The sequence below is a fragment of the Glycine max genome, chromosome 6, assembly GCF_000004515.6.
Source record: "Glycine max cultivar Williams 82 chromosome 6, Glycine_max_v4.0, whole genome shotgun sequence".
Classification (NCBI taxonomy): Eukaryota; Viridiplantae; Streptophyta; class Magnoliopsida; order Fabales; family Fabaceae; genus Glycine; species Glycine max.
This window is the reverse complement of record NC_038242.2, coordinates 46,668,737-46,682,024: the sequence shown is the minus strand read 5'-3', so window position 1 is coordinate 46,682,024 and position 13,288 is coordinate 46,668,737. Positions and strand designations below refer to the sequence as shown.

Genomic DNA, 13,288 nt, shown 5'->3' with positions numbered 1-13,288 from the left:
GTTTCACTGAGGCACGTCTCATTTGGTTACATGTGGAGGCTTAATGCTGGCCAATTAATGTATGATAAGGTGGGGTTACGCAAGTCTTCACAACTTATCCTTCATAGTTGGACCGAAGACAACACCATGTGATATCTCATGCGTATGCCCTCCATCCATTGACAGTCACTTTCTCTGGGAATTGGGTTTCCACAGAATCTTACAAACTATATATATACACAATTCTTGGTCTTCAGTCAACACAAATAACACAAGCCATTGCATTCCTCAAGCTTCGACATTTTGGATCATTCTTTTCAAATTAGAGATTGTTCTTCTTCCTTCAATCAAGCAAAATAGAATGGGCTTCCGTTTACCTGCTGTTCGACGGGCATCATTCACAGCTAGCCAAGCAGCTTCAAAATCTGTACAAGTTCCAAAGGGCTATCTTGCACTGTATGTTGGGGAGAAACAAAAGCGGTTTGTGGTTCCTGTATCATACTTGAATCAGCCTTCATTCCAAGATCTTTTGTATCAAGCTGAGGAAGAGTTTGGATATGATCATCCCTTGGGTGGCCTCACAATTCCTTGCAGTGAAGATGTTTTCCAACATATAACTTCTCACTTGAATTGAGACCACAAATCTCACTGTGGGAGACTCACATAGATTAGTAGACATTTTACACAATAGGCATCTTCTCAACTTGTAAAGATTACCAATTTTTGAGTAATGACAACAAATCCAATTTCTATGCATTTCTTTTTATCAGTTACATTAATGATCACTTCCTTCTGCTAGGTATTAGAACGATATATAGGCACTATTAAGAGGTTTCTCATGCTGAAAAAAACAAAAATCATGACTGTTATATATATAACAGCCCACATGCTTCACAGCAAGGAAAAGCTATAATAGTATTTTGGTAGGAACTAAGAGCTAGGAACATGAATTTAATAATTCGGGTTGGGATTAAATGATTTTTACTTTCTATAATAACACATAATATTAAAATTCAAGACCCCAATCGTACACCATTTTATTGAGATATTTCAATTATATATCAAATAATAGTGCCACATGAGGCATGTATATATATGGTATATTTTAAACTGTGAGCTGTATAAATTGAAGTACCATCTCAACTCAGCTCATTGTTTCTCTTCGACTTCTCGTGGCCCGTGGTTCCAAATAATTTATACCAGCTGGCCTTTTGATATAACACCTATAACGATTTTCATTTTCATTAAAGCATGATAGAATTTCGAATGAAATTAAAGTGTTGATATATCGGTTCAGGAATCAGTAGATTTATTAGTTGCAATGGTCAATCAATATAATAATCTATCGGTCAATACTTTAAGAATATGGGAGCTACAAATCTTGGTCATATAATCACACCGTATTGATGGTTATGATTAAAAGTTATTTAGTGATGACATGACTACTTGAAAGAGACATGTGCATACATGTTCTTGTTTAGGATAGATGATATTCAAGAAATTGAAAAGAAAAAAATTGTATTAAGAGGAGAATGGAAGAACAAAACCACAATTCCAAAAGGATTGATAGGTTGAAGAGGATTCACCACAAATATTGTCATTCTTTGATAAGAATCTAGGGTTCCAAGCTTGGAGCGAATAACTAGTAAGAAGTTATCTCTGAATTACCAGGGATAATCTCAATTCAAAATGATCATTTTTTTACAAGTTGTTTAACGGTCTTGTTTACACTTCTAAGTTACTTCGGATGTGTTTGATTTAGAGGAGGAAAATAGAAGATAATTGTAAAATTCAAGTAGAGCGTAAAAGACATGAATTCCGTGTGAAGAATACACAATTTTCTTTTATTTCTTCATTCCCACCCTAATCCAAACATCACCTCTTGGCCTTGCACTTTAAAGCGTCATATCAAATTTAAAGTGTCGTGATCAAAGCATGAACACACGATGTTTTGAGGGGTTATGTGACTGTTTACTAACTTTCAATGTGATTACTACTTAAAATAAGAAATGTTCTCTCCAAACATGTGGGTGGATGTTATCTATTGATAGATGGACAGAATCAATTCACACTGTGTATCAATTTCTTGCATTTAATATATTTTCCTAGAATTGGTAAAAAAAAAAACATACTAAATGATTCAATGGTTATACTCACTCTGAACTAATTTCATACTAATTAATAAAAAGTTAGTTAACATTATTTAATTTTATTAATCTCAATTCAAATGCTTTTTATTCTTTCTAAAATGTCCTTCATTATTGAAATTTGATATCATAAATAAAAATGAATAATTAAAAATAAAATCGCTATTAAATGAAGTTGTTTTAAGAATTGTATTATTAAATAGACTAAAGTAATTATATTTATTTATATTTACGTCTGTCATACATCACAATTTTCTTTTTATATTTAAGTTTAGAAAAGTATTTGTTAAAATTGTATTTCAGTATGTGGTATAGATATCAGTGTAAAATTTGACTTCTAGTGTCAATTTATCATGTTTGACAGAGACAAACATGTCCACAAAACAACTCACTCACACTCACATATCAAATGATAACTCTTTTTATCGTGAGAAATTATAACTATAACTTAGACTTAAAAGATCATATTTGAATGTTAAAACTAAAAGAAAAATACAACGAAGTTTTAAGTTTTTATTTTTAGTTATTTTTATAAACTCCTGTGAAAATAGAAATGTATCGAAAAATTAATTCTTACTAAGTTACAAGAATATATTTTATTAGACATATATGGATCATAAATAGACACAAAATACACGTTACCATAATGTAACTAATTATTATATTAATGCTGATATATACTTATAATTAAAAATATTAAAAATTGATCATAATAAAAAAATGTTAAGTTAAACTATCTATTTATAATATATAAAAGCGGAGCTATTTCATATGCCACGTCAGCAAAAATGATGATGTGGAAGAAGAAGAGCTTTCTTCTATTGAGTGATACTTACAATATTCCAAAATCCTATACAATACATTTCAATTAAGTGATACTCGTCTCCAAATGCCCCGATCTTCTGCATTCCCTTCTACGTACCTGCTCTTCATCTCAAGGTTTTGCACATACAACTTCATCCTCTCCCAGATCTTTGGCGCATAAGAACTATTTGAGATTTGATCGCTTCACTCATTCGCATTTAGCTTTCTTTAGATTTTCGTCAATATTAGAGATTCTACGTTCGCAATTATGATGATGATGTTATAGCAGTAGTATTTCGTGAACCATATTCATATCAAAGACCGAATTGCAGGACCTCGAATCACGTATGGCAACTGACGAAACCTCAATCAGACAAATTTGGGGTTGTGTGAGCCTCTTCGCATCAAACACCGAATCACATGACACTCCATGAAACCTCGGTCAGACTCTCTGAATAGTGCGACACTCGATGAAAACTCGGTCAAACGAATTTGGGGAGCTGCAAGCATCTTCACATGAAAGATCGAATCACAGGGCACTCCCCCAATCGCATACTGCATTGTATAGTGAGAGTCTCTCCATAATCGCATACTTCAAAGTTTTGGACCTACAAACAGGCAAGACTTTTGATACTGAGTTTTGTTGATTTTTATTTTTCACTTGTGTGATTTATTTATTTTTCTGATGCATAGATTTTCCTGTTGTAAAAAATAATTCTGCTACAAATTTTTCAAAAGATAGATGCAAAAATATGAAAAGAGGGTAGACACCGCAAAAGAACAATATAACTTGGAAAGAAGAAGGTGATTAGCAGAGAGGTGCATCCAAATGATGGTATGTAAACAATTTTTATTTCTTCATATGCAAATTGTTTTTTGTATTAAATTGAAATTCAAATTCAAATTAGTCATTCGTATTTAAATTCAAATCTAATAGACATAAGTGTTTGATTTCTTTCCCCTTCTTTAATATTGACATTTTATGAGCCAAGAACCAAATGCACAGACACGTGCACACACACACACACACACACTTCTGTGAAAGTTTAACTATTAGTGTTTTATATAATTTTAAGTGAATGTGAACTTTTGTTAGGCTTAATTAATAAGGTTAATGAATTTGTGTCTTCGGAATGTTCCTTTGTTTAAATAATCACATTGCCTCACTTTAGGGATACATGTAGACATTTTAAAATATATTGTTAGTCCTTGGTTGACAGCAAGAGAACATTGTCCTGGAGAAAAATAAGCATAAGAGTTAGATGTATAACTCAAAGCCATCAGATCAACATTTGAACGTGTATCACCCATAAACTTAAAATACGCTAATTTTAAAAAATTAAGTCATTATATATTTTTGTTAATTTATTTATCTCCATATTTTTTTTAATACAGCTCTAAATTATTCTTTCATTGAGCAATACAAATAAATTATTCAACTATACTGAGTAGCTGAGTGTCAATTTTTTATCTCCTATTTTCATAGCAAGGTAATGTGCATTATATTATATTTTACCATGACAACCTAACCATGATTAGCATGACACAACTTGCATAAATGTTACTTTTAAATGAATATACAATATCATGGGTGTGCTTGCTAATATGATTTAATTTTAATATTTTGGGATATGATACTTCATGAGTGGCTGATATTCAGCTGTTGGTTTGGCCTATTGGTCTTCCACTACTCTATGTGAAACGTGAATTGATGATTATTTTGTAACTTTGGCAATATATGCTATGTTAAAGGTGAATTTATGATTATTTTGTAACCTTGTCTATAATTTATGTTGGACTCAAGCATGTACTATAATTGATTAGTATGTAACGAAAGTGTGTAACAGTCACTTTGTTTATAATTAGTATTATTGCTATCATAACATTAGACCATGTTTGATAATGTTGTATGCAACTTAGTATCCATGCTCCTTCCCTTTTCTTTTTGTTTTTGTTCTAAAAAAATACATATATGAAAACTAAAGCATTTTCCAGCGCATCCACCACCATGGTTATCAAGTTAATCACCTAGAGTAGCCTGGACTTTGGCTCAAGCTCGTACTGTAACTATTGCTTATGCTATAACTCCTACTTCTGTTGCGGCTTCTTGATGCATAAGGTGATCTACAGTATGATCGATCCCTATACTTTCTATCCCATGGCGAGATTGACTTGAATGATAATAAAGGTGAGTATAAACACTGCAGATCATCAAAAATGTAATTTTAGCTAATGTAATAACAAACCTGTAATGTCGCCTTTGTCTTGGATTAAAATACGTTAATTTTAACAAATAAAGTCATTATATATTTTTGTTAATTTATTTATCTCCATATTTCATTTCACCTTCTTAATTTCATAAATTCTAATAATTGGTCCAAATGTAGCAACAAAGCTTTGCCTCTTCCAACAAGTCAAAAGGTACATCTTTATCATCTGATGAGGAAGTTTATGAAATCTCACAAACTCATTTAAGAAAAGAGGCAAATAAAGAAGATGACACAACTCAAAGACCAAAGCTAAAACTATCTAAGTCAAGAGATACATCTTCATCATCAAAAGAAGAAGAAAGTTCATTAAAGAAAAATGTGGAAAAAAAAAATGTCATAAGCAAAAGCTCCAAGCTACAAGCATGCAAGAAGTCAAAAGATGCATCTTCATCATCAAATGAAATTTATTCAATCTCAAAAAGTCCACTAAGAAGAAAGACGAATAAACAAACTATTCTAACATCCTCTGATGAGCCAATCTCACTTCAATGTTTAAAAAGAAGCGCAACAAAGAAAACAAAATTCAACAACAGGTCGCCAGCAAAAGGAAATAAATACAAAAAGTTTATTTAAACAAACAATTTTGGGAGTTTTATTAGCATAATATTTATGTGTTTTAAGATTATGATTGACTATTTTCCTTTCATTATATATATTTCACATTATGTGTTTTAACATTATGTGCTTTATTATGTCAATTTCACTTTATTCTTATATTACGCTTATAATATTTATGCATAACATTTACTTTTATCTTCATGTTACTCAACTTTAGTAGAGTGATCATACTCTAATTTTAAAATATTTCCTTATAAATATATGGATAAATCAAATTATCTTAATTTATAGATAATTTTTTTAAACTCATTTAACTGTCAATGATATAAAATATCATTAATAATTATATTTTTAATTTTTATTTATCAATCAAATTATTTATTTAAATATTTTTTAAATTATTTAAAAACATGTGCATCGCACAGGTCTTTGTCTAGTTGTAACTTATTCCGAGTAAGGTTTTAATAGACATAATTATTATTTGAATAGTTATCCGCTTAAAAGTCCGTTTTCTTTGCTACACAAGAAAAATACTAGAACAACGAACAATAACAAGTTCCATTTATTGTCGTGTTGAAACTTAGTTTTAGGACACCAGAAGAATGCATCATTTTTTATTCAGTTATGTTTTAGCAATATATGCACGCATAGGAAACAAAAAAATTGAAACTTGAATTTTTATAATTCCAAGATTTCAAATACACACAAGGCATGGTTTTGAAAACTACTATGATACTGTATGCCAATGACTGCCTCTACGTTATGCGTGACAAATAATTTGTCCGTAGTAACTACACCTGCATATGCATTCAATACAAGAGTCACATTCAAAAATTTCTCATTGCAACATTTAGAGAAAGGATCTTTCAGATTTGAGTTGAAAAACAAGAAGATGAATTTACCATTCAACGTTAACTTTTACTATATATAAAAACCACAAATAATCTTGGGTACCGGCACAACACATCTTTCTCACATTTCACTCAAAAACTTCAAGTAATATAATTGTTCCTTAATTGTCACACACACTACGCTAGCATGGTTGCCAAAAATCATTTCTACCATATTGCATTTGCAATGCTTCTCTCCATGGCATTCTTGGCTTTTCAAGTCACATGTCGCACTCTCCAAGATGCATCCATGTATGAGAGTCATGGGCAACGGATGACTCGCTACAGCAAGGTGGATAAGGATCCTCCGGATAGTTTTTAAGGAAAATGTAAATTACATTGAAGCCTGCAACAATGCCGCCGATAAACCTTACAAGCGAGACATTAATCAATTTGCACCCAAAAAGAGATTCAAGGGGCATATGTGCTCCTCAATCATAAGAATAACTACTTTTAAGTTTGAAAACGTGACCGCAACACCATCCACAGTGGATTGTAGGCAAAAGGTAGCAGTTACACCCATCAAGGACCAAGGTCAATGTGGTAAGTTCTTGATAATTTGTTTCACAAATCAAATTAACTTGAATGGTCATCTAACCACTAATTTACCTTGTATTGTAGGATGTTTTTGGGCGCTTTCCGCTGTTGCAGCAACTGAAGGAATTCATGCGCTGTGAGCTGGAAAATTGATCTTATTGTCATCAGAACAAGAACTTGTTGATTGTGACACAAAGGGTGTGGACCAAGATTGTCAGGGTGGTCTTATGGATGATGCTTTCAAATTCATCATCCAAAATCATGGACTCAACACTGAAGCCAATTACCCCTATATAAGGGTGTTGATGGAAAGTGCAATGCATATGAAGCAGACAAGAATGCTGCTACTATTAATTACTGGGTATGAGGATGTCCCTGCCAACAATGAGAAGGCACATACTTCAAAAAGCTGTGGCCAATAACCCGGTTTCCGTAGCTATTGATGCCAGTGGCTCTGACTTTCAGTTTTACAAGAGTGGTGTCTTCACTGGTTCCTGTGGAACTGAGTTGGATCACGGTGTCACTGCCGTGGGGTATGGTGTTAGTGATGATGGGACTGAATATTGGTTGGTTAAGAACTCGCGGGGAACCGAGTGGGGTGAAGAAGGTTACATTAGGATGCAAAGGGGTGTGGATTCTGAGGAAGCACTGTGTGGCATAGCTGTGCAAGCATCTTACCCTAGTGCATAATCTTAAATCTAGATACAATTATACGTATCTTTTTAAGCATTGATTCCTGATATAGGTCGCGTATACCACTGTATCTCCTGCGTGAACACAACATTGTACACTGTACTTGTTATCATTTATCAATCAATTACTTTGCAATGAAAAATGAGTCATGGTTATGACTGATGAGTTATAAAATACAAGCTAATTAAAGGTGTAAAATCCTAAACAGAAAGAAGAGAAAAGTAGAAAGGCAGACATCCTGAGTGAGAAACCAATTCTCTATAAAAAAATGTATTGGTAGTCACTACAATGATACAGCGTGTTGCTTAAACACACAGAGACATGCTCCATGAAATATGAATCTGTCATTCTAATGGTCCTTCCCCCATCCTGCTCAAGAAACGGAGATTTTTACAAGGTGAGAAGACGCCTATTGTACCAAATGTCTTCACTAATCTATGTTAGTCTCCTACAGTGTGAGATTTATTGTCAATTCAAGCAACATGTTATACGTTGGAAGACCTCTTCACTGCAAGGAATTGTGAGGCCACCCATGGGATGATCATATCCAAACTCTTCCTCCGCTTGATTCAACAAGTCCTGGAATGAAGGTTGGTTCATGTATGATACGGGAATCACAAACCGCTTCATTTTCTCCCCGACATAGACTGCAAGATAGCCTTTTGGCGCATCCACCGCATTTGATGCCTTTCTGATACCAGGTAAACGAAAACCCATTGTTGTATTGATTTGAGAAGAGAATTTCTTAAGAAAAGTGTTGAGAATTTTGAATGCTTTGGGATGTGAATGATTTGTGTTGGTGCTAAATGCTTGCTGCCATGAATATATATATAGAAAAGCATATGTAAGAAAACATCGGCTGTATGAATTAATGGTGAAGGAGAGCTACGAGATAAGATAAATGGGACCAACTTAGAGACAAGGGCATATGGTGCTGTCTTGAGGACTTTCCCAAGAATTAAGATAATACTATCCCAGCTTATCGAGTGAAGGCTAACAGATTTCCCCAACATTTTAGAAACCACATACGAAGAAAAAAAAATCAAAGTGGATCATGTTGACAATTACTAATTAAAGGGGGCAGAGACAATAAACTTAATGCGTGGAAATAAATTGTAGGCTGCTGTCGGTGAGAATATTTCGTACATAAAAAATGTGGTTCATAGTACTTTATGATCATGTATTCAGTATTGGTTTTCTTCTTACTTCCAAAAACTTATTCAGAGCTGTCAATCTGGTCGGCTTAAGGTTTACTGGTTGCTATCGGTCACATGGTAGATATATTTATCAAAATAATTGTCAGCTTACAATGATTTGAAGAAGCATGTGAGATGTCTTAAGCATATCCACCATTGGATTAGCCATACCACGATGCCTGAACAAACATTAGGTTGTCAGGTGGGTAATTTGGTGGCCACTAACTCAGAAGGTGAGGTACGTATGCACTCCTATTGAACTTCCTATTCCTTGAAAGAGACCTCTGAGACAATACCATGTGATCCTTTCTCCCTCAGTAGACCCCATCATGGCCCACTGTGCAGTTGGATTGCAGAGGTCCTAGACATTATATATACACAATTTCTAGGGTTTCCAAGCAACACAAGTCATCCCATTCCTGAAGTATCAGAACTCAAAAATTTCTTCCGCATACGACTTCTTTGATATCAGTATAATACTTGTTGTGTGGAGCAACAGAAAATAATGGGTTTTCGCATAGCAGGTATTGTTAGGCGGACTTCGTTTTATACAACCCAAGCAGCCTCCAAGAGGGTTGACGTACCAAAAGGCTATGCTGCAGTCTATGTTGGAGATAAGATGAGACGGTTCACAATTCCAGTATCATACTTGAACGAACCTTCATTTCAAGAATTACTCAGTCAAGCAGAAGAAGAATTCGGATACGATCATCCAATGGGTGGTCTTACAATACCATGCAAAGAAGAGGAGTTCCTAAACGTTACCGCTCACTTGAATGAGCTGTAATTCATGCTAACGGAGACTGAGATAGATTAGATGAGGCAAATTTGTACAGATGGCATTTTCTTTTTTGTACAGAATTTAAAACCTGTTGCCTGAATGAGAATGCAACAAAAGACATTCTTTAAGCACTTTTTTCTTTTTCCAAATCTCAATTATATATTGAACCGTAACATTATCATATTTAACTTGTTATATGTCAGCATCAGGCTATCAGCTAATTAATATTGGGAATTAAGCACAGTAATCATGTTGGAGATATTGACCAACCTGGATAAGGGTTGTTAATTAATGCTTCCCTTGCTTATTTTTCAATATATGTCCATGATCTGAACAAGGAACGCACAACGCATTAGTTTTCCTGAAACAGTTTTTGCCGCTAGCCTGTTGCTTTATTTTCTATTTAATATGTGGCTCATTCAGTTCCTGGTTTAAGCAACACAAAGTAATTGTGTATCTTGAGTTAATTTAGTACTCCCTTCCGTTCTATCATCACCCCAAAAGCATTATCATTTTCCAAGGGTCATTGATTCTTCTATTTTCCTAAACAAGATTGATTATTAGTTGTTACTTGGGCAGGAAAGCATGGATTGTCAGTACTGTGATATTGCCCCAAAATAGGAACTCTAATCCATTCAATTTTAATGAATAGTAAACAGCAGTCTATTATGCATGGCCAATAATTTTTCCCTTTCCAACTTATTTCTGTTTGTTAAATTTATATTGAGAATTTGGATCACCGATTACAAAGTCAAGCTGCATAAAGTATTTTGGGATGCTGTAATTATGATATTATTGTTTGTCCGTCATAATTGTAACCCTCGATGTTAAGCCCATTGTTATTTTACACCTGTCTTGGCACCAAAACTTTAATGAAATATATTTTGACTTTTCCCAAATTAATTTATCTTTGTCATATATGGTCCTAGGTAAAATTATTTTTGCTCTACCCTTGCTAGGAATCATGTGTTATATTTCCGTTGTAAAATTTATCGGAACAAATTAAAGTATATTTTTTTAATTTTTACAGAAACTAACCTTGATCATACAGGGTGAAGTGAACATTGTAAAAAAATAACAGAAAACACAGAGGAGTTGCTTTGAGTAGTTGAATTCATTGTCATTACACCAAAAAAAATAATGAAATACTGAATTTTGTCATTCTATAATCTTTCTTTTCCCTCTTTCTCAAAAAGGGAAATCTTTACAAGTTGAGAAGACGCCTATTGTACAAAATGTCTTCGCTAATCTATGCAGCCTCCAAAATTGACATTTATTAATTCAATAAAGAAGTTATATGTTGAAAGACATCTTCACTGCAAGGAATTGTGAGGCCACCGTTGGGATGATGATATCCAAACTCTTCCTCAGCCTGACTTAACAAGTCCTGGAATGAGGGTTTGTTCAAGTAAGATACGGGGATCACAAACCGCCTCATTTTCTCTCCGACATAGACTGCAAGGTAGCCCTTTTCCACATCCACGGCTTTCGAAGATGCTTGGTTTGCAGAAAATGATGCCTTTCTGATACCAGGCAAACGAAAACCCATTGTTGTATGTGTTGAAATTAGGGACAGAGTGTCCAAAAAGACTTGTAAATTGAAGATGAAATTTTTGAACTACGAATGCTTTAGGATGTCAATGATTTTTGTTGTGCTAAAACCTTGCAACCATGAATATTTATAGATGAAAGAATTTGTAACAAACAGTTGGCTACATGAATTATTGTGGGGGGAAGGCAATGAGATAAGTGATGGGACCGACAGGAGACAGGGGCATATGGTGTTGCCTTGGAGGACTTTATCAAGAATTAACGTTGCATGTTATAGTAGTTAAGATAATAATATCTAATTTTCTGGTGTGAATCCGCTTGAAATAAAACAGATGTATAATGTCAAACCTCAGAAATATAATGGTCTATGACCTCTCGCTATCTATGTGTGTTGCCTTATAATTCATCAGTCAGAAAATACCTTCCAGTTGTACTCCAGCATAACATGAAGAAAACATGTCCAAAGCATGCCTGCAAAAGTATGGAGTACCGAATAATGCACTAAAAAATGTGAGGATACACTTAGGCACGTCTCATTTGGTTACAAGTGGAGGCTTTATGTTGGCCATTGATTGATAAGGTGGTGTTACACACGTCAAAACAAGTTTTGGAAAAAACAAGGGCATATGGAGCTGTCCTATCGGGGTTGATAGCTCTGAAACAGTGTAGATAAGATGACAACTAACACTGAGTGCATGATCATATCACCAGGCATCCTGAACCACATTATTTTGCTGTACGTCAAATTCTAAGTAGCAGTACTGCATGAAATTTGCATAAATGAAATTTCTGGCCCCCACCACGCTGAATAAGCTTCTGTCAACAAGATCAAATGAAGGTGGGACTCATGTTATCTACAATCACTTGTTACGTTGATTCTTACAACAATGGGTTTTCGTTTAACTGGCATCAGAAAGGCATCAAAAGCGGCGGACGCACCAAAAGGCTATCTTGCAGTCTATGTCGGAGAGAAATTGAAGCGGTTTGTGATTCCCGTATCATACTTGAACCAACCTTCATTCCAGGACTTGTTGAGTCAAGCTGAGGAAGAGTTTGGATATGATCATCCCATGGGTGGCCTCACAATTCCTTGCAGTGAAGATGTCTTCCAACGTATAACTTCTTGCTTGAATTGAGCAGAAATCTCACAGTATAGGAGACTGACATAGATTAGAGGAGACATTTTGTATAATAGGCGTCTTCTCTAAGTGTACAGATCCCCCTTTCTCAAGAGAGAGGAAATACAAACATAATATGTTATTCTATTGATTAATTGCAATGAATTCAGCAACTCAAGCAGCTTCGATCTCTATACTTTATGTTTATTTGTTTCAATCTTCCCTTCTCTCTGTATGAGCCAGGTATCAATATTATGTTAGAAGTTGATAAATTTCAAATCAGTAATGGTTCACAAATGATTTACAGGAAGTGTATAGCAGAAGTATTTTCCCTCGGACAATGGATAGTTAAAATAATTTGGCAGAAAAAGTTAAAATGTATTCTAATAATAATTATTTTTATCAAATTAAAATTTTGAGCTGCAAGGTCCGAAGCACACGACGTACCTTCCCTGCCGAAGCAGGTGCAAAATACAATTGGACGTAACACCGAGGTTTATTTTCTTCCTTGAATAGACATGGCCGACTCTCGTGACAAAAAAACTTTCTCTTGTATGATATTCACGAACGGTATGGCGCATTTTCACTAACCCTATATAGGGAGAAGAGGAGGAACCAATGCTTTTTCCATAACTTCGGTCTACCAGATAAAATGAAACTATATATGACCATACCATGCAAGAAGAATAGTTCGAAACTGTGTGGATCGGAGTTCTTATTTTATGTCCACCAAAAGTTGGCGATATGTTCTGTTATTTCTGTGA

The 13,288-nt window shown here is 34.4% G+C and overlaps 5 protein-coding genes and 1 pseudogene across 5 annotated transcripts; 4 read left to right on the top strand and 2 right to left on the bottom strand.

The window, feature by feature from the left end:
- Positions 1–115: 115 nt before the first annotated feature.
- LOC106798972 (auxin-induced protein 6B-like) lies at positions 116–717 on the top strand. Its single transcript, XM_014776784.3, has one exon. It carries the CDS (start codon positions 341–343, stop codon positions 611–613), a length of 273 nt encoding a protein of 90 aa, XP_014632270.1. The 5' UTR covers positions 116–340; the 3' UTR covers positions 614–717.
- Positions 718–6,624: 5,907 nt separating this feature from the next.
- Positions 6,625–7,875, top strand: LOC100818632 (senescence-specific cysteine protease SAG39-like; annotated as a pseudogene).
- Positions 7,876–8,117: 242 nt separating this feature from the next.
- On the bottom strand, positions 8,118–8,695 carry LOC113001965 (auxin-induced protein X15). The gene has a single exon (XM_026129009.2). It carries the CDS (start codon positions 8,593–8,595, stop codon positions 8,347–8,349), a length of 249 nt encoding a protein of 82 aa, XP_025984794.1. The 5' UTR covers positions 8,596–8,695; the 3' UTR covers positions 8,118–8,346.
- Positions 8,696–9,480: 785 nt separating this feature from the next.
- Positions 9,481–9,986, top strand: LOC100817568 (auxin-induced protein 10A5). Its single transcript, XM_014776787.2, has one exon. The coding sequence runs from the start codon at positions 9,580–9,582 to the stop codon at positions 9,859–9,861; it is 282 nt and encodes a 93-aa protein (XP_014632273.1). The 5' UTR covers positions 9,481–9,579; the 3' UTR covers positions 9,862–9,986.
- Positions 9,987–10,950: 964 nt separating this feature from the next.
- On the bottom strand, positions 10,951–11,512 carry LOC113001962 (auxin-induced protein 6B-like). The gene has a single exon (XM_026129006.2). The coding sequence runs from the start codon at positions 11,402–11,404 to the stop codon at positions 11,132–11,134; it is 273 nt and encodes a 90-aa protein (XP_025984791.1). The 5' UTR covers positions 11,405–11,512; the 3' UTR covers positions 10,951–11,131.
- Positions 11,513–12,293: 781 nt separating this feature from the next.
- Positions 12,294–12,717, top strand: LOC113001963 (auxin-induced protein 15A). The gene has a single exon (XM_026129007.2). It carries the CDS (start codon positions 12,294–12,296, stop codon positions 12,540–12,542), a length of 249 nt encoding a protein of 82 aa, XP_025984792.1. The 3' UTR covers positions 12,543–12,717.
- The last annotated feature ends 571 nt before the right edge of the window (positions 12,718–13,288 follow it).